General features: G+C 43.4%; 1 protein-coding gene across 1 annotated transcript; it reads left to right on the top strand.

Moving 5' to 3' along the window:
* Positions 1–1,381: 1,381 nt before the first annotated feature.
* On the top strand, positions 1,382–13,201 carry NDP (norrin cystine knot growth factor NDP). Its single transcript, XM_065901283.1, has 2 exons — positions 1,382–1,555; positions 12,974–13,201. Exons 1-2 carry the CDS (start codon positions 1,382–1,384, stop codon positions 13,199–13,201), a joined length of 402 nt encoding a protein of 133 aa, XP_065757355.1.
* Positions 13,202–18,505: the final 5,304 nt, after the last annotated feature.

Below are 18,505 nucleotides of genomic sequence, written 5' to 3'. Positions count from 1 at the left end.
TCCTGGGGTCCCCTGCCCCACACTCGCAAGACAGCTAAACTGAGGTTAAGGGGGTCTGGGGCCACTATATTAGAGTAAAAGTAATTGACTTATAGGGACTTGAACTTCTTCATCTTATCAGTGCTTTGCTCTGTTTATTCAGACTGTCCATGCGTAGCAAGCTTAAAAAAAGGTTGTACTATGAAGCAAAATAATCAAACTTTTATCTGAAATAACTTTGAAAGTTTTTCTGAAGGTTTAATTATTGTGTTCCTTTTGCTTTAGATGTAATGTCAAGTCCCCCAATTTTCCTAAATGTTTGAAAATATTTCTTATGCTCTCTGTTTGCTGGTGTGATAGTGTTGGCCATGCCTTGTGGGGTGGGGTTAGTGAGGTGATTTGAGGAGATTCTGGACCCAAGTCCTTTGTCCAAGAGGTATATGCTCAAAAGAACAAGGCAAATGTCAGATATGGCATGATCCCACTTTAATGATGTCTCTGCTCCAGCAACCACTTACTTTTTCAAATTATACGTGTGCTTGGGCTACAAAGGCTCTTCAGAAATGCGTGAGTCTGTTGGCAAATACACATGTGTTGCCTTAACCGCGCTGAAGGCCAGTTAGCATAATGTGTATTTCCGATGCAGCTTATCATTGGTGCTGGGTGGCACGGGGCTTCACACAAAAACAGGATAAGCCCAGAGCATAGAAGTGGAAAACTAGGTGGATGGGTGGGTTGGACTTGGACGTGGAAAATGTACTTCCTTCCTGTGGGACGTGGCGTGTGCTTGTTAGTGCTGACCTGCCTTCTCTCTAGCCCTGTAAGCTGACATTGACATCAAAGCTTACTGAATAGACCCTCTCGTCCCCACCAGCCAGGGATAAGGATGAAAGCACCCAATCGAGTTATGCTCTGGCCAGAACCACTTGACTATGGGGTCAAACTATCCTCCAGCAATTAAAGTCAACAAATGCTTCCATTAAGCCACTGTGTACACCTCCAAATGATTATAAATATGTACCATAATCTATGGGGGAGGGGTGTGAAATGGATGATAGCTTATGCTAATGACACTCTAGAAACCAATACTCTCCACTCAAAATGACATGGAAAAATTCTACTCAATACCTCCAGGGTTCCATTAGTTTTTCTGGGTAAACGTTTCTGGGGAAAATAATTTCTGTTTTCATTCCAGCTGTGCATCAGATACAGTGATGATGGATTGCGAGTGCAAACAGTAAGACGAAACTCCGGCATACAAAGGACGATGACAACCAGAAAGCTCCAACCAGATCCTGCCCTTTCCTTGAAAGGAACTGGAGCCTAGGAGGTGAAGGCATTTCCAATTTTTAGTCCTTTGCCTCCCTCTGCTGTTCCTCTTGAGAAGTTTTCCCTTACAACAATGAGAAATCATGTACTAGCTGCATCCTTTTCTATGCTCTCCCTGCTGGCGCTGATGGGAGATACAGACAGCAAAACAGACAGCTCATTCATGATGGACTCCGATCCTCGACGCTGCATGAGGCACCACTATGTCGATTCTATCAGTCACCCGTTGTACAAGTGTAGCTCCAAGGTAAGCTCGAGATCTCTGTGAGAGTAGCCTTACTCCCAGAAACAGGAGAGAAGCCCTATTCCTTTGACAAGGGACAGAGAACTATATGGCTGACCCACAGGGCTTGCCAGAGAATCATCCTTTTAGGGTTTCCCACCGTGCTTTGAACTTTTGTCAGTAAAGCTGCCTAATTGACCATGTACACACCCAGCCAGCTTCTCAAAGTCACTAAGAAAGGCTGGAAGTTTCTCACAATAAAATTGTTGCTAGGCACAAGGTTGGAAGGGTGTGTTTCGTCCCTGGCTGTGAAAATGATGAGCAGTGGTGTCCTTTTTCAAGAAAGAAAATGGCGTCTACAGATTATCGTAACTCTTTCTATCGCCACCAGCAATAAAGGGGAAGGAAATACAAGAAATATGATTGAGCAGTAAAACGTACTTCTTGCGGGGGTGGGGGGGCGCTCTTCAAAGTGTTTCCTGGTCCATGCCTTTCTCTACCTGCCATGTTTATGTTAAAATGGTTTCAAAACAGAAATGGCATTTTGATAAGTTATCATTTTTACCTTGATATCCACGTCATTCTTGTCTGCAGTAGGTTGTGTGTCTTTTGGCACAGGCAAAAGTGATGTCTCAGTGTTGAGACGGGGTGTATGAAGGAATACTATACTTCAAAGGCCACCAAGAGTGGCCCGCCACCTGGACCACCCAGAAGGGAGGCACACAGTAGGGAAAAAGAGACTCAGAAGCAGACTTCTCACGACTCTCACTGCCCCCAGTCACACGAATGAAATTTGCCCACATTTGGTAAATAAGAATTTGTTTAGCCCAACCTCAGAGATTTTCACTTCCAGTCCTGAGACTAAAACCACTTAAATATTCTCATATGGCAAGTATTTTTTTAAATTACCAGTATAATTAAGAAGTTTTGGTAATATCAACCACTAAACTTGAGACCATATAAGTTAATGGCTCTACCCTCCATTTAAAAACATTACGACTTCTGTCTGCCTTTAAAATTTCCATAACTTCTCTGATTATAGCTCAATGATGATGGCTTGTTTTAGTTTTGGGAGATCAGAATTTGGGTTAACTCGCTTTAACCCAAACTTCCTGGCTCTTATTTGTACTTGTCGAACCAAAAAAAAAAAAAAAAGAGTAAATAGATAAATTTTTGCAAGCCTGCAATCCCTTCTTAGGAAAAAATATAAAACAAATTGAGAAAAAAAGATAGGACATGTTTTTCCAACTGATTGCTCAGAAACTGTAGGCCTGAGGTAAGGTTGACTAGAGCAATTATTAGTTTCTCCTCCACTCCCCCTATAGAGAGCACTCATATATAGTGTTTCTTATTCCACGGATGATTTCTCCTTCTGCTGAGTTGTCCTCCATAATCATGATTCTTTAAAAAAAGAAAGGAAATAAAATTATTTCAGGCTTCCCTGGTGGCGCAGTGGTTGAGAGTCCGCCTGCCGATGCAGGGGACGCGGGTTCGTGCCCCGGTCCGGGAAGATCCCACATGCCGCGGAGCGGCTGGGCCCATGAGCCATGGCCGCTGAGCCTGCGCGTCCGGAGCCTGTGCTCCGCAACCGGAGAGGCCACGACAGTGAGAGGCCCACGTACCACCAAAAAAAAAAAAAAAAAAAAAAATTATTTCAGGCACTTCCCTGGCGGCCCAGTGGTTAAGACTCCTCACTTCAAAAAAAAAGAAAAAAAGACTCCACACTTCACTTCGAGTGCAGGGGGCACGGGTTTGATCCCTGGTCGGGGAACTAATACCCCACATGCCGTGCGGCCTGGCCAAAAATAAATAAAATGTTTAAAAAAGAAAGGAAATAAAATTATTTCAAAGAAAGTGTTCATGTGATGATAGGAAGGAACAGGAAAATTGGAGCATCTCTGAAAACTAAAGAACAATCTGGAAAGATTTGATGAAAAGATGGAGGAGCGCCTTAGCAATTATCACATTAGTTAAGGAAAGGTCAAAGAAGATATAGCCTTAACTCAAACCCAACAAACTCACAGTGCTTGAGCATGAGTCCTACAAACAGACTTTAGTTTACCTTTGTTCACCTCTGTTTCTTCCAGAATACCATGATAAATAGAGCAAAATTGTGATTGTAGAGAAATGTTTGTAATTTCATGGGAACGATCTGTTTTCAAACATCCCAAACTATCCCAAATATAGCAATAGTTTTATGTAAATGGTGCTTGCAATTATAAACCTTTCTTCCTTGGCCATAAAATATGCCTGGCAGAATCTCAACTACCCAGACCTTTTCTGGATTAGATTTTCTCTATGTATCCGGGAACAAAAACTGGTTTTCATTTTGAGATATTCTATAATTCTTAACTCTCACGGACTCAGGCTGGTTTTCTCTCTAATGGGTTTCACTTAGAAAAATTGTTCATCTTTACGGACTTGGGATATAAAACATGCAGCCTGTGTCTCAAAAACAACCAATGGGGGTTTTTGCAAAGAGGAGACTAGGGTAGATTTTTCCTCCCTGCAAAACTTCTCCCCTCAACGTGAGGTTCAAAGCCCATTATTTACTACTGTTTGCCCGTCAGTTGTTAATGCTTCCTGACTCCCATTTATCCAGTGTCTGGTCTCGGGAAGACAGATAAAGGGGAGAATGTGACCCAGGCTCAGGGAAGGGAGAGCATCTGCTTGAACACCTAATAGGTGTCAGGCACCTCATACTATATGATCTAATCGTTGCTGACAAACCTGTGATGGAAAGCGTTTTCATTCCCGTTTTATTGGTAAGGAAAACTGAAACCTGAAAGAAGAATTAAGTAGATTGTTCGATGTCATTTAGCCCAGGAGTGGCAATGTCTGCCTCAGAGCATGCATCTTTCAATTCATATTTCATTCATTTCATTCAATTCATTAGTCTTTCACTTGGCTCTTCCTATTGGAGGAACGCAACTAGAATGTAGGGGCCATCATTTATTTTCTATTATGATTTTTAAAAAATTTTATTGAAGTATAGTTGATTTACAATGTTGTGTTAATTTCTTCTGTATGGCAAAGTGACTCAGATATATATATCTATATAGATAGATAGATAGATAGATAGATATTCTTTTCCACTATGGTTTGTCACAGGATGTTGAATATAGTTCCCTGTGCTATACAGTAGGACCTTGTTGTTTATCCATTCTATACATAATAGTTTGCATCTGCTAACCCCAAACTCCCAATCCTTCCCTCCCCCAAGCCCCTCCCCCTTGGCTACCACAAGTCTGTTCTTATATCTGAGTCTGTTCCTGTTTTCGTAGATGTGTTCACTTGTCGTATTTAAGATTCCACATATAAGTGATATCATATGATATTTGTCTTTCTCTTTCTGACTTACATCACTCAATATGATAATCTCTAGGTCCATTCATGTTGCTGCAAATGGGAGCCACTATTTAGAAGTCCAGGCTCAACTTCCAGTCTGTTGAAAATGATGATTTACACTCAGCAATCTTTGTAGAAAAATAAAAATAGTAGTGAAAGCTTTTCTGGGAGCCTTCCATGAGACTATCTGAACTTGCATCTGGCCAGACCCGGGGACCTTTCTCCCATCTCCCAGCAATTCAGGAAAGTGCTGAGATGGAGTCAGGCAGAAAAGACTGGCCACAGTGGTCCACGAAGGAGGTCAGTGCGGCCACAGAGTAGGATGAGCCTGGTGGCTTTCATTGGTAACACCTCCTAGGAGTGGGTACAAAAGATTGAAGAGTGGCAGCTTCATTGACAATCTTCACTGGATTTTTTAGTAAAGGTGGTAAAGCAAACAAGCAAAGAGTCAGTGGTTAGTGGAAATGAGATATCTGGGGAATCTTCAAGGGAACTGAGATCCCAGGCTTTGAAGTGAGAGAGACCTGGTTTCAAATTCCAGCTCCACAGTTGGTCAAATGGGTGACTTAGGGGGAAGTGTAGTCATTCTTTAGTGCCTCAGTTTCTTCCCATGTGAAATGGAGCTAATGCTGTCTCCCTAAAAGTGTGGGTATGGGTATTGGTGATAATATTTGTAACGCATCCGGCCTGGTGTTCGGCATATAATAGACATTAATAGATGATAGTATGATCTTGATGATGAAGTTATAAAGTGGACAGGTGTTTAGACTCACTTTTCTATTTTAGTCAACCACTGAAACCTCAATAACTATTGGGATCTCCTATAGCCTTAAAGGATTAGGAAAATGAACCTCACTGAGGTTCTTGTTAAACACAGAAACCTGGCAGGGCTGGGGGAGCACGCAGGAGGGCAAAGTAAATGTAAGCCACTGTGCTGGGTGCTAAAAGGGGGGATCAAAGTCAGAGAGAAACAGATCCTGCCGTCTGACCTCCCTTCCCACGTGAGCGGAGGAAGGAGGGATGGGAGGGGGTGCATTCTGGATTCAGGCCAAGGAGGGGTTTTCAGGAACCGAGACTGGGAAAGCGAGCCAGCTGGGCAGGCCTGTGAAGTCTGAGTTGGGTGAGAAGTAGGAGAGGGTGGCCCCGAGCCAGGAGAGCGAAGAGCCAAGGCATACGGTTGTCTGAACCCCGAAGGGCTACAGGAGCAGCTAGCGGGGTGGCCCCAAAAGAGAAGGAGGAAGAGGGGTCGGGGCACAAAGCCTGGGGAAATTCCCTGAGGAGAGGGGACCTGTCAGGCGCAGGGCTGAGCCTCAGGGTTGAGAGGGGCTGCTTAGGATCCTCAAGCCATCTGCCCCCGAAGCTCACAGCATGGTAGAAGAAACAAGGGGAGTCGGGAGTATCGAGTTTATAACACAGTTGACTAGTGGGCAGATATGACTTGATTTTTTTTTTTTTTTTTTTTTGCGGTACGCGGGCCTCTCACTGCTGTGGCCTCTCCCGTTGCGGAGCACAGGCTCCGGACGCGCAGGCTCAGCGGCCATGGCTCACGGGCCCAGCCGCTCCGCGGCACGTGGGATCTTCCCGGACCGCGGCACGAACCCGCGTCCCCTGCATCGGCAGGCGGACCCTCAACCACTGCGCCACCAGGGAAGCCCGACTTGGTATTTTTTAAAAAAGGAACAAACGTATACCGTGGTGGGCAGTTGAGGCACAAACGTAGAAGAAAACACAGACTACGTTTTTGCCCTCATAATGCTTACAAGTAAATGGAGGAGACAGGGAAGGGAAGCATTCTGTGTGCAAAGGTCTCTTCGGGTCAGTTTGAGTTGTAACCAGAGTGAAGGGACCGGATTCTAGCTGGAGGTTGACCTGGCTCTCTGGAGATGAGCTGAACAGTCATTTATTGAGGGTGCTGGGGAAGTGAGGAATGGGAGAAGCAGAGGTGACTCATGCTCCTGAGGAGAAAGGGGGGGTTGCTTCAAGGGGTGCCATGGAATAAGGGGTGCACAGTATTCACTGTTGAGAAAAAGGCAAAATATGTTTCTCACTCGATTGAGGTACCATAGCCAAAACTCTGTTCTAGGATGGGACAGGTGGGTCTTTATTCTGATATTGATGGAGACCATGGCCTGAGCCAGGAATTCACAGGGGCCCCACGTGACAGGAAAGGAAAGTGGCTTTGGAGATGGCAAGTCTTTCAACAAGGGGTGATGAAAACCATCTGTGTTTGGATTTTCTCTCACTCAGAAGACAGTTGTGTATTGCAGCAAAAGGCCTAACTGTCTAAGAACTGTGGTAGGTCACCAGAGACAGCAGGAGCCTGAGGTCTCCGGGTGCAGTCCTTGGTCTGGACCCAGGAATCACAGCTGGCTACAACCCTCACAGTGTAGCCTGAACTTGCCCTTGACTGACTTTAGCATCTTATGAAACTCGAAGGCTTGAAAGGCTGACTCTCGTGGCCTAATAGTATAGCACCGTGGTTCAGAGAGAGAGCTCAGGAATCTGCTGTCTCGGTTCAGAATCCTGGCCCTCCATCGTACAGCTATGTGACTTCAGGCTGGTAACTTAACCTCTGCCTTTGAATTTCTTAATTTGTAAAGTGGGGAGAGTTTACCTTTTGAAACAGTTGTTAAGTATTAACTTGCCTGTGAAGGGCTTGGCACAGTGCCTGGAGCCTAGTAAACGTCCAATACATGTTACATAGCATCATCGTTACTATTCCTTAATTATTACCCAAGGACCTTCCATTACTCTTAGCCTCAGCACATGGAAATCAGATTGAACGCGAAAGAGTCTATCCTTGAGCAAATACCCTGAACCCAGCAGCTCTGTTCATATTAGAAGGAACTAGGTATCACATCCAGCTGGAGCCAAGTGACTCCAAGGTTGGGGGGATACAAAGGGGCTGCTGGAGAAGTTGCCTAGCTTCCTAGCATCAAGAGAGTTGTTGGGGGGGAACATAAGATAGCAAAAATTAAACTGGACCAAAAGCAGATAACATGTATGTGTCACCCACCTGAGCCGTGAAAAGTCAATAGAAGTTTGTGTAAGCAATAACCGCCTATTGAGAACACACTCTTCTAGTGGTGCAGCTCCATGTGGGTTCTTTGTCCAAAAAAATTCATTTCTTGATTTGATAGTGGAGTAGTGTGTATGCTCTTCATTAAGAGCAGTTAAGCACAGCGCAAAATGCAGAGCAGTTAAAATACAGCCAAGTCACCCACGTATGAGGAATGTGCGTTGACCATAAACTGGGGGCCAATGTGTTATGGCAGGTGAACAGATGTCTGAAGGTGTCAAAGTTTCATTGAACTGAAGGATGAATTGGTCAAGGAGTTAGAGAGTATGTGGTATCATCCGATGAACTGCTGGGAATCCCTGGGAGTCCTCAAATCCCTGGGGGACGGAGCAACGGGCGAGGGTCTTGACAGTGGAGGAGATATTATTTAGGACTGCCATGGTCCATAGAAGATTCAGCTCTGCTTAAGTTTGGAGGTGGTGATGACGTGTCCCAACAAGCCCATAAGAAAAAGGTCAGACTTGTGTGGTTATGATATGGTTACAACTCCCAGAGGCAGGTCAAAGAACATTAGAGTAGGGTGTGAGTTGGCACACGCCGCAGGAAAGCGTCTTAATATCAGGAAGCGGGATATTATAGTGGCTTAGACCAGGGCTTTGGTTTTAGACAGATCTGGGTTTGATTTCAGCATTGCGTTTTACCAGATACGTGAGTTTGGGCAATTTACTCAAATTCTCTAAAGCCTCAGTTTCCTCATCTGTCATAACAGTACAGATAATAATAGTACCTTTCACATAGGATTGTTATGAGAATTAACTGAGATTAAATGTTGTAAGCACTCAATAAATGTTAGCTGCCATCATTATTATTAGCGAAATGATCACTATCTAGTGATGCATCTAGAGCGGAGCCTCTCAAACTTTAACGGGTCCAGAGCCTTGCTGCTCAAAGTGTGGATGTTAGCACAGCAGTACCATCAACCAGAATCTTACGAGAAACGCAGAATCTCTGGCCTCACTCAGAACTAGTCAAGCACAGTCTGACTTACATGCACATTACACTTTGAGAAGCTCTGGTCTGGAAGAGGTCAGAAGTTGTTCATTAAATCTGTAATACAGGTGAGGCGTGGCCAAGACTAAAATGTGAATAGCTAGAGTGAATCTGGGGACTTCCGTGGTGGCGCAGTGGTTGGGAGTCCACCTGCCGATGCAGGGGACACTGGTTCGACCCCTGCTCCAGGAAGATCCCACATGCCGTGGAGCAACTTAAGCCCTTGTGCCACAACTACTGAGCCTGCGCTCTAGAGCCCACGAGCCACAACTACTGAGCCTGCATGCCTAGAGCCCGCGCTCCGCAACAAGAGAAGCCACTGCAGTGAGAATCCCACGCACCGCAATGAAGAGTAGCCCCTGCTCGTCCCAACTAGAGAAAGCCCGTGTGCAGCAACAAAGACCCAATGCAGCCAAAGATAAATAAATTAATTAATTAATTTAAAAAATGATTCATATATATGTATGGATACATTTTTTTAAAAAAGAGTGAATCTGGGAAGCAGGTATTTATATCTTCCATTCCTAACGACACTCATTCATGGATCTTTGTCTTCCAAACTCCCTGCTTGACTCCTGTAACACACACACACAAAACAGGGCTAGATAGAGGTGGAATCTATATACAGTTGAACTTTGAACAACATGGCTTTGAATCGCACGGGTCCACTTACATGCGGATTTTTTTTCAATAGGAAATATTACCACAGTACACGATCTGTGGCTGGTTGAATCCTCGGATGTGGAACCGCAGATAGGGACGGGCAAGTGTAAATTATATGCAGATTTGGAATACACAGAAGGTTGGTGCCCTTGACTTCCCATGTTATTCAAGGGTCAACTGTACTGGGAATCTCCCAGAGAGGGGATTTGCGTGTATGTTGAGAACGTCAAGGGCCAGATAATCATTTCATGGTGTCTTCTTGGAGGAGAGGGCATTTGAATTTGGTAATGGAGGATAGTTGGTATTTCATTGAGTACAGCCAGGAGAAAAGGACATTCCTGAGAGAGGAAAGGCAAAGGCAAGAGGCAGGGAAATTCAGGGCAGTTCCATGGACTCCTAAGTAATTAAGCTTGATCCAAATAGAGAGTGGGTGAAGAGAATGAGAACAGTTGTTAGTGAGATTGGAAAGATATGTGAAATCCAGGTCATGGAGGGCCTTAATGCCTGTTCAGGATTTTGGATTTTATTCTGAAGGCTGGTGGCAGCCACTGAAGGTGTTTATTGTACATGTCTCTGCATTCTCCTTGCCCAGAAAGTCCAGCTCCTGAGGAAGAGGGACCCGTTGGAGGTGGCCCCAGAGTCTTCAGTGCTGGAGTCCTTGTCCTTCAGGATGAACTGAAGGCAGAGCTTGAGACCTTGAAGACTTTTAGTGAAATCACTATTAGGTTAGTTCTACAAATGGCCCTAGGTTGCTGACTTGGTCATATTATGGACAGTGCGAGTTGCCTGGTCATTCAAGGTCAGCATTTGGTTCACCTGTACGTGTATCATTTGGGTACGATGCACTGCCATGTCTCTGCCCTTCTGAATGAAGTCTGTTGGCACAGGTTAGCTATACCCATCCAGACTGAAACTGAATCTCTAAAGACTCCATTTGGGGAGGTGATTCTTTGAAGAACTGCTTAATCTGCCTGATAATCCACATTAGAGATGAGCAAATTTAACATCACTCCAAAGTGAGATGTCAAGGAACTATTCCCACATACTAGCAAGGGTGAGAAGGGACTGGGAAGACCTCGAACTCTCTCTCTCATTAGAGAGATGGGGCGGGCACCAAGAACTGGCCTGTGTAATATAGACCTATGGCAAAATCGCTCAAAACCCATTTCAGATCACGTCTGTTTTCCACATCAATGTGAAGGGCAGGCAGGATAGAATTGAAGCTTTAATAAAATCAAAATGACTTACAGCTGCCATTTTCTCCCTGCCTCTGGGGCCACTCAGAGAAAATAAATCAGTAGGCCTAGTCCAACTTATTCTTCACCAAGCCCTGCTAGTCGTTTCCTAATATCTCATATTGTCTTGTTGGTTGTTAAGAGATTGCTGGATTCATCCCAGCATCTTTTCAGATAATGATGTTAATGGTCTATAATTACCAGAAGTCATCTTCTCTTCCTTTTGGAAAGGTGGGCAGGCCATTTCCTTCTTCTAATTCTTGGGCACTAAATTCTGTCCTATAGGATGATATCAGACTTAATAGCTGGTGAGTCTCAATAATAATTGCTAATTCCTAAAATACCATGAGGTAAATGTCAAACAGTTTCATGCATATTTATGTATCTTTTAATCTTTTATTTGAGTAGTTCTACTTTTTATGTTCTTGTTGTGGGTTCTGGAATTATAGGGCAACTTTTTCTCTATCACTTAATATGAAGCTCACCAAGCAAGACCCTCCCACATAAACATACACCAATAACCTCAGGTTTCCCCCACCTTCTGTGCCTCAATGTATAGGGTTGTATAGCTTAATGAATCAAGCTGCCCACCCTACCCCCCTCATGACTGCCACTCCCAAGAAACCATTTATGTATGGGATGCATAAATGAGCCTCTGCTCCATCCCTTTAATCTATACGCAAAATATAAAGTGTGTGGTTATGTCCACTGTCTGGGGGGTAACTTTGGTAGTTCGCACCAGATCCTCAAAGGATCTGTTTACTAAAGCCACATTAAGAGCCACTATAAAGAACATGCAACCTCTGCTACTTCAACCCAAGCTTTATTATCATCCTGACCTACATTTGGAAATGGAGGTGGCCAGAAGGAACGCATCCTAGTATTTGCCCTAAATGACTGAAAGCTCAGTTGCACAAATCTCAGGATCCTTCAGTGTATAAGCCCAGAAGTGTGATTCCAGGTCCCAAAACATACCCTTTTTCTATTTCACTCTCTTGTTTCAAGTTGTGGTGCCCAGAATATTTCTTCCTAAATATCACTTAGTTATCCTCTTTTTCTTCTTCAGAAACCATATTCCTTTTCTTTAGTAATTCTCTGCACGTAGCAAATTCCTTTTCTCTGTAGTCATTCTTTATTTACCCCCTGATGGCAATTTGGAATGACTTTCTACATTTTCAGACTAATAGAACTGGCATGGGTCCAACGGTAGACTACCACCTGTCAGTAGAAATTTCTTTTGTTCTTTGGTTTTTATTTGCACATCGTGGTGGTGGGCCGTGTCCAGTGGTTCTAAACCCTCAGCGCACTTTGGAATCACCTAAAGAGCTTGGAAAACCACGAAAGCCTGGGCTCAACTCCAAAGGATTTTAATTCACTTGGTCCGAGATGGGGCCTGGGTGTTGACATTTGAAAAGCAAATTTGCAGCAATGTAGGTGATGCTATAGTACTTTATATTTTTGCTTATAATGACAGCTACCAATTCTTTTTCACTTGAGTTGGGAAATTTCATTTAATGGCAGCTGAAGGGCCATTTTCAACTGGAAAAATTCATTTATATCTGTGGTAAACTTTATCTTGATAAAAATTTGCACTCGTATTTTACCACCAGATGAAAAAAAAAGATGAGCATCATTTAAAAATTAATGTATTTAAAATAAAGTACAGAGAAAAACATGTTTATATTATATCAGGCTTCATTTTGAATGAATCTTTTTTCCCCAATCCTTACTGTAAAGATCTTGTGCTCTAACTATTAAAGCCATACAAATAAGAGTGCTAAACTGTGGACTTAAAAGTAGGTGTATAAATATTCTTAAGCTGTATTACTTGGAAAATAAATATAAAATATAACAACCACATAAAATAAACCGATATCATATTTTCTTTACCTGTTAAATATTGAGAGACATTTACATTTTGAAAGTAAACTTTAAAATTAGGGAAAAAATAAAATAAAAGCAAATTTGCCAGGTGATTCCAATGTGTGACCAGGGTCGAGAGCCACTGGTCTTCTCCAGCAGGAACTCATCCAGCCAGGAGTGTTAGGGCCTTTTAAAGGATGCTGTGGGACCTGGCTAAAGTTTGGGTTTCCCCAGTGGCGGTAACCACTTCTTTTCTCTCCCCAGATGGTACTCCTGGCCCGGTGCGAGGGGCACTGCAGCCAGGCGTCACGCTCCGAGCCCTTGGTCTCCTTCAGCACTGTCCTCAAGCAGCCCTTCCGTTCCTCCTGTCACTGCTGCCGGCCCCAGACGTCCAAACTGAAGGCACTGAGGCTGCGCTGCTCTGGGGGCATGCGACTCACGGCCACCTACCGGTACATCCTCTCCTGTCACTGCGAGGAGTGCAGCTCCTGAGGCCTGCTGTTGAGTGGCTTCTGGATGGGACAGTCCCTCCCCCTCGCTGAAACAGTTCAACCAGCCAGGGAAGGACTGGCAAGGGAAGAGTTAAGGCAAAAAAAAAAAATATGTAGCAATTCCCACGGGATTCTGCGTATTCTAGTAATAAAGACTCTACATGCTTGTTGACAGAGATACTCTGGGAACTTGTTTTCCATTCCCATCTCCTTTCCCTGGTACAATTTCTTTTGGTTCCTTTTCAGATTCAGGCAATTTCCCCCTTGGCGCTGAATGCTGTTTGGGTTTCCAACAATTCAGCATTAGTGGGAAAAGTAGGCCCCCATGCAAGAGTGGGTCAGGCTGTCACTGTTTGGTGCAGATTAGGGAAGCATTTGCTTTGGAAAGCAGGAAAGCCCAATTCTTTCTGGGACATCCTCTGGCTTTTTTTTTTCTTCTTCTTCTTCTTTTTTTTTTTTTATCTTGTCATTTGGTCTAAGGTTGCCATTGTTGCTAAAGGTTACCAATTTCAAATTCCAGGCACCAAGCATGTGGATATGTTTAGCCAGGTTCATTCACAGCCAGCTAACTGACATTAAAATCACTAACAAACAGATTCTCCTATGTGATGCTGGAACTCCTGATAGCCATCATTATTATTCAGAAATGACTTTGGGGAAGTAAAAGTGGCTTAAAGAATTGTCATCTTGAGGCTCTCTCAGATAAATTATGTTAACATGTTGTAAGGGAGCAGACTTTTAAAGACCTGCACAAATATGGATCCTGCACTGACTTTGAAAAAGGCATATATGTACTAGTGGCATGGAGAATGCTTTATATTCAGGCATGCAAATTAGACAACCAAGTACGAATCTATTTGTGGGTGTGCTATAGCTTTAGCCATGTCGTGGGCATCATTCTCTAATATCCACCTGTCCATGGGAAGCTTGCTGCCGAAAATGGTGGCCTGGCTCATCTTCTGAACATTTGGTTCAAATATGTTTTGGTCCTTGAGGCTCAAAGTTTGAGTTATTCCCATGTTTTGAAATAAAAAGAGAGTATCTTCAAAATTTTGACGGTGTAAGGATTGTTTTTTCCTACTCAACATCCTACTACAGCGCATCCCCTATGGTGTGTGTGGGGGATCCAGAAATAGAGGGAGATCGGGTTTCAGAATGCACGGTGGAGGCATTTTTTTGAAATCAATGTACTAGGGTGGGGGGGGGCTTATGAAATGTGGCCTTTAGTCTCAGAATTTAGCTTGCTGGATGAGCACAAAATCTGATGCATTCTGGCTCCCTTAGCCACTATTCTCAGAAGAAATATTCTCTGAAGAACCAGAAGGAAAACAAATAGTTCACAAACAATGGTCTCTGTGTCATTGACCGTCCAGTGATCCAGGGCCAATGGTACGCACGAGCATTTACAAGAATACTCATGGTGCTAGCATAGTGCTATATCCACTGCAGGCATCTCAACACTAACCCAGACTGGCAACTCAGTTTCCAAGGCAACCTTGACACCATGCTGTCTTGGTTCACCAGAGGTGATGGTGCACCCCACTGTTAGTACAGCCAACCTGTGGGAAATTAATTCACACACCATCATCTCTGGGATTAAATTTATATCTGTGGCTTTGGAACACAATGAAACTAATACTATTAAATCTTGACCTTGATCTTAACCTTCATAGTGACAGAGCCAGCCGGTCCGCTAAGTTGGAAGTTCTCCCCATTCTGAAGGCAAATGTGAAATGGTAATTTGGACCATTATATGAAGAGAAATTTTGCTATAAAAAAAGAATTAAATTTAATACCTAAAGTTAAATGGTTATAGTTCTTAACCAATAATGAAAGTATTAACTGCTGGTCACATTTATAGCTATTCTTTCATGTCACTAATCGAAAAGCGAAAATAATACTTCTAGTCTTAAAATATCTCTTCCTGGCTTTGAAAACTCAATTTGCTTTGAGAGTCATATGTCCCAAACTCCAGTCTTTATTTCCTTACTACCAATTTGGGATTGGAGGGGGCAGTTATATGAGTCATTATGTTCCAAATTCTCTTGAAGCCATAGAAAGTGTTCCCTTCAAATTCTTTTATGTGGTCTATTGTCAAAGTTTCCCCCATGGCAAAAAGTAGAATATGCTTGGAACATTAGAGAATCATAGAATGGTGGCATTGGGAGGGCCATTAAAAAGCTTCCGCTCTCCTCTCTCGCTAAATAGATGAGCAAATGTAGACCTGCAGAAACCCAGGAACTTGCCCAGAGTCACACACGTCATCTTGGCTTTGGAACTGGAGCCCAGACTTCCTGCTCTCTGCAGCCATGGGTTCTTCCCTTCCCCTTGCCAGTGAAAGGAGCCCCGCTTTTCTCAGGATCTTGTATGCTGATTATGGTGAATGGACTGGAAAAGGGAACAGTGAGAGAGAGAGTAAAATTTAATGGGGGCAGGGCTTCCCTGATGACGCAGTGGTTGAGAATCTGCCTGCCAATGCAGGGGACACGGGTTTGATCCCCTGGTCCAGGAAGATCCCACGTGCCGCGGAGCAGCTAAGCCCATGCACCACGACTACTGAACCTGCGCTCTAGAGCCCGTGAGCCACAACTACTGAGCCCACGAGCCACAACTACTGAAGCCCACGCGCCTAGAGCCCGTGCTCCGCAAGAGAAGCCACCGCAATGAGAAGCCCACACACTGCAACGAAGAGTAGCCCCTGCTCACCACAACTAGAGAAAGCCTGCGCCCAGCAACGAAGACCCAAAGCAGCCAAAAATAAGTAAATAAATTTATTTTAGAAAATAATTTAATGGGGGCATATCAAGGCTGAGAAGGAGGAAAAAGAGTTATAGTTTTCCTAAAGACCTAAAAATAGCCCTGGGAACTGAGAGAATTTAGACATTATTGGATATTAAGTTACTATGGAATTTGCATTATATCTTTCAAAAATTAAACATATTTAGCCTTATGTTAATGTCTACCCCTAAGGATTGAGAGAGAACCAAATGAAAACATTGATCATTTAAGAACACTACTCGTGGAATGCCTAAGGAATGTCTTCCCCATGTGCTCTGCATGAAAGGGAAATTAAAATATCTTATAATCTCAGTAGCTTACATCTTAAAACTCTGTGTGATAACCCACAATGGTGCAGGGCAAGCCTCTTGTAAACTGATCTTGCCCTCATAATTCATAAGCATTTAATAGTAATGAGTTAATAGTATAGTGGAAAATGGAGAAGTTTATGGGCTGAACTGATTTTCTTGGGATCTCAGTTTCCCAGACCAATCACTTCGGTTTTATTCACGTAACCTCCTGAACTTTCCCCAGAAGTTTAGAATGAAGGACAAATCAACCACGCCTGGTCCTGAGGAAATAGCGGTTGGCTTTCTGCTAAACTCAAGTGTTTGCTAATCCACTCAACACATTATTTTGTATTAGGTAGAATAGGATGCCTACACATTATGACTGGGGAACTGTTTGATTTCTTCTTTGTGACGTTGGAGAAATTAAGGTACAGATTTGCTTTCGGTCGCTTCTTCAGGCCCCGTTGAAACATACACACTCGAGCAAGAGAGCTACCCAAGATGGCATGCCAAATGCCTGGGGGAAAGGGGTTTGGGAAGGCTTAGATGGGAAAGGGAAGCCATATCCTGCTTATGCTGCCTTCTTCATGACCCCAGGGCAGAGCCACATCCTGGTAGACAGACAAGCCCATTCCCTTCCAGAGCTAGAATAATGGAGAGGCTTGGATCTGGGAAGAAAGGTTCTGCCCATAGCTGTATCATTACACCCCAGGAGGACTATTTGCACATTGAAACAGGCATTACTAAGCCTGTTTCAGTGTGCTAACAGGTACCCAGCAACTACTTGCTGAAGGACAATAGTTCATGAGAAAATGACATCATATGCCAACAAATCAATGTTTGCCCGTAAGTCTTCGCTATATTAATGAAATATTTTGGTCTATCCTACCATAAATCTATGAAAACATGGGTCATTTCTTTAACTCAATTATGAACGTAATTCCAAATTTCTCATTGATTAGAGACACGCTGTGCCCTCAAATATTAATGCCATCTTCTCACGTGGTAGACAGAACATTTAAAATCTGTTCACCTCTTCCAGGGGTGGCTCTCACATTCAGTGACTGATATGTAGGTGGGGTAATAAGAGGCTGGCTATCTTAGTCTGATGAAAGACAGCTCTAGCGGGCGATTCTCTCTCCAGAGCCATCCAACTGGGTTGGCTGAGGCGTGTCAGCTCTACCTCTCTTCCTGCCCGCACTTGCTTCCCTCCTTGTGTTCCACAGGTGCTGATCCCTAATAAATACCCTGCATCGCAAGTTCCATCTCAGCCTCTGACTCTTGGGAACCAAACCTGCAACAGTGACTTTTACATATTTTATTGACCTGTAAAAGGAAGCTATTACATCTACGCCATCTTGTCTTCTTAAGTGGCCAATAATATTTAGGGTTCAAATCAATGTTTCTGCTTCCTCTAAATGCATAGCTTAAACATATGTACCAGCACCTACTATGTGTCAACTAGAATGCTAGATGCTGGAGATACTGCGGTGAAAAAGCCATAACTTTGATTTTCATATGGGCACAACCTAGAGAGGGTGAGAGATGACTATGATAAGTGCACTGGTGACATACAGAGATGACCCACAAAGCCGGCAATCTTGTGTGCTTGGTTTTAAGGTGGCCATTTTAAAAGTAAGGAGCTGTGACTTTCTATAATAACATTATATTGGTACAGCACTTGCACAGATGGTATCTCATCCTTATGAGGTAAGTTAATTATTACAAAAATCTCATGGATAAGAAACCAGAGGTTGTCTTCTGATCTTAAAGTCTGTGCTTTCTTTGCGATTCCCAGACACCTTCTTTTTCTTTTTTCTAAAGATTGAAGACAGAAGGAAAAGACCACCAAACCATCTTCTGTTGGTATCTGTCAGTTCTCGTTAGTAAACTACGATTCCGGAATGTGAAGAGCTTGTTGACACAAAGCATACAGGGCCTTGACCCAATAGAACTTTAGAGAATGTACTGTTCAAATACAAACTTCTGCAGAAAGTAAATACGCTTCAAATTATATGTGAAACCAAAGCTGTGCTTGTGAGTTTAAAACCCTTTTGTATTTGGCTGTAATCTTTTGAATAGCTTCAATATCCTAGTGTTACACATACATGGTAAATTGAATGGTTTATTTTAAAATTGTTCAGAGTTAGACATGGCTCCCTTGGAGCAGTTTGACTTGTGTGGCGTGTCATTGTCATCATCGTGGCTGCCCTCATCACTGTCGTCATCGGCGTCAT

The sequence above is a fragment of the Phocoena phocoena genome, chromosome X (assembly GCF_963924675.1).
Source record: "Phocoena phocoena chromosome X, mPhoPho1.1, whole genome shotgun sequence".
In the NCBI taxonomy this organism is placed as follows: Eukaryota; Metazoa; Chordata; class Mammalia; order Artiodactyla; family Phocoenidae; genus Phocoena; species Phocoena phocoena.
The sequence above is the reverse complement of the archived record's forward strand: the minus strand, read 5'-3'. Positions and strand labels throughout refer to the sequence as shown.

Excerpts from the sequence above, each read along its gene's own strand:
- NDP (XM_065901283.1), top strand. The coding sequence starts at position 1,382 with ATGAGAAATCATGTACTAGCTGCATCCTTTTCTATGCTCTCCCTGCTG. Across the intron at positions 1,556-12,973 it reads TGTACAAGTGTAGCTCCAAG|ATGGTACTCCTGGCCCGGTG; the intron begins GTAAGCTCGAGA and ends TTCTCTCCCCAG.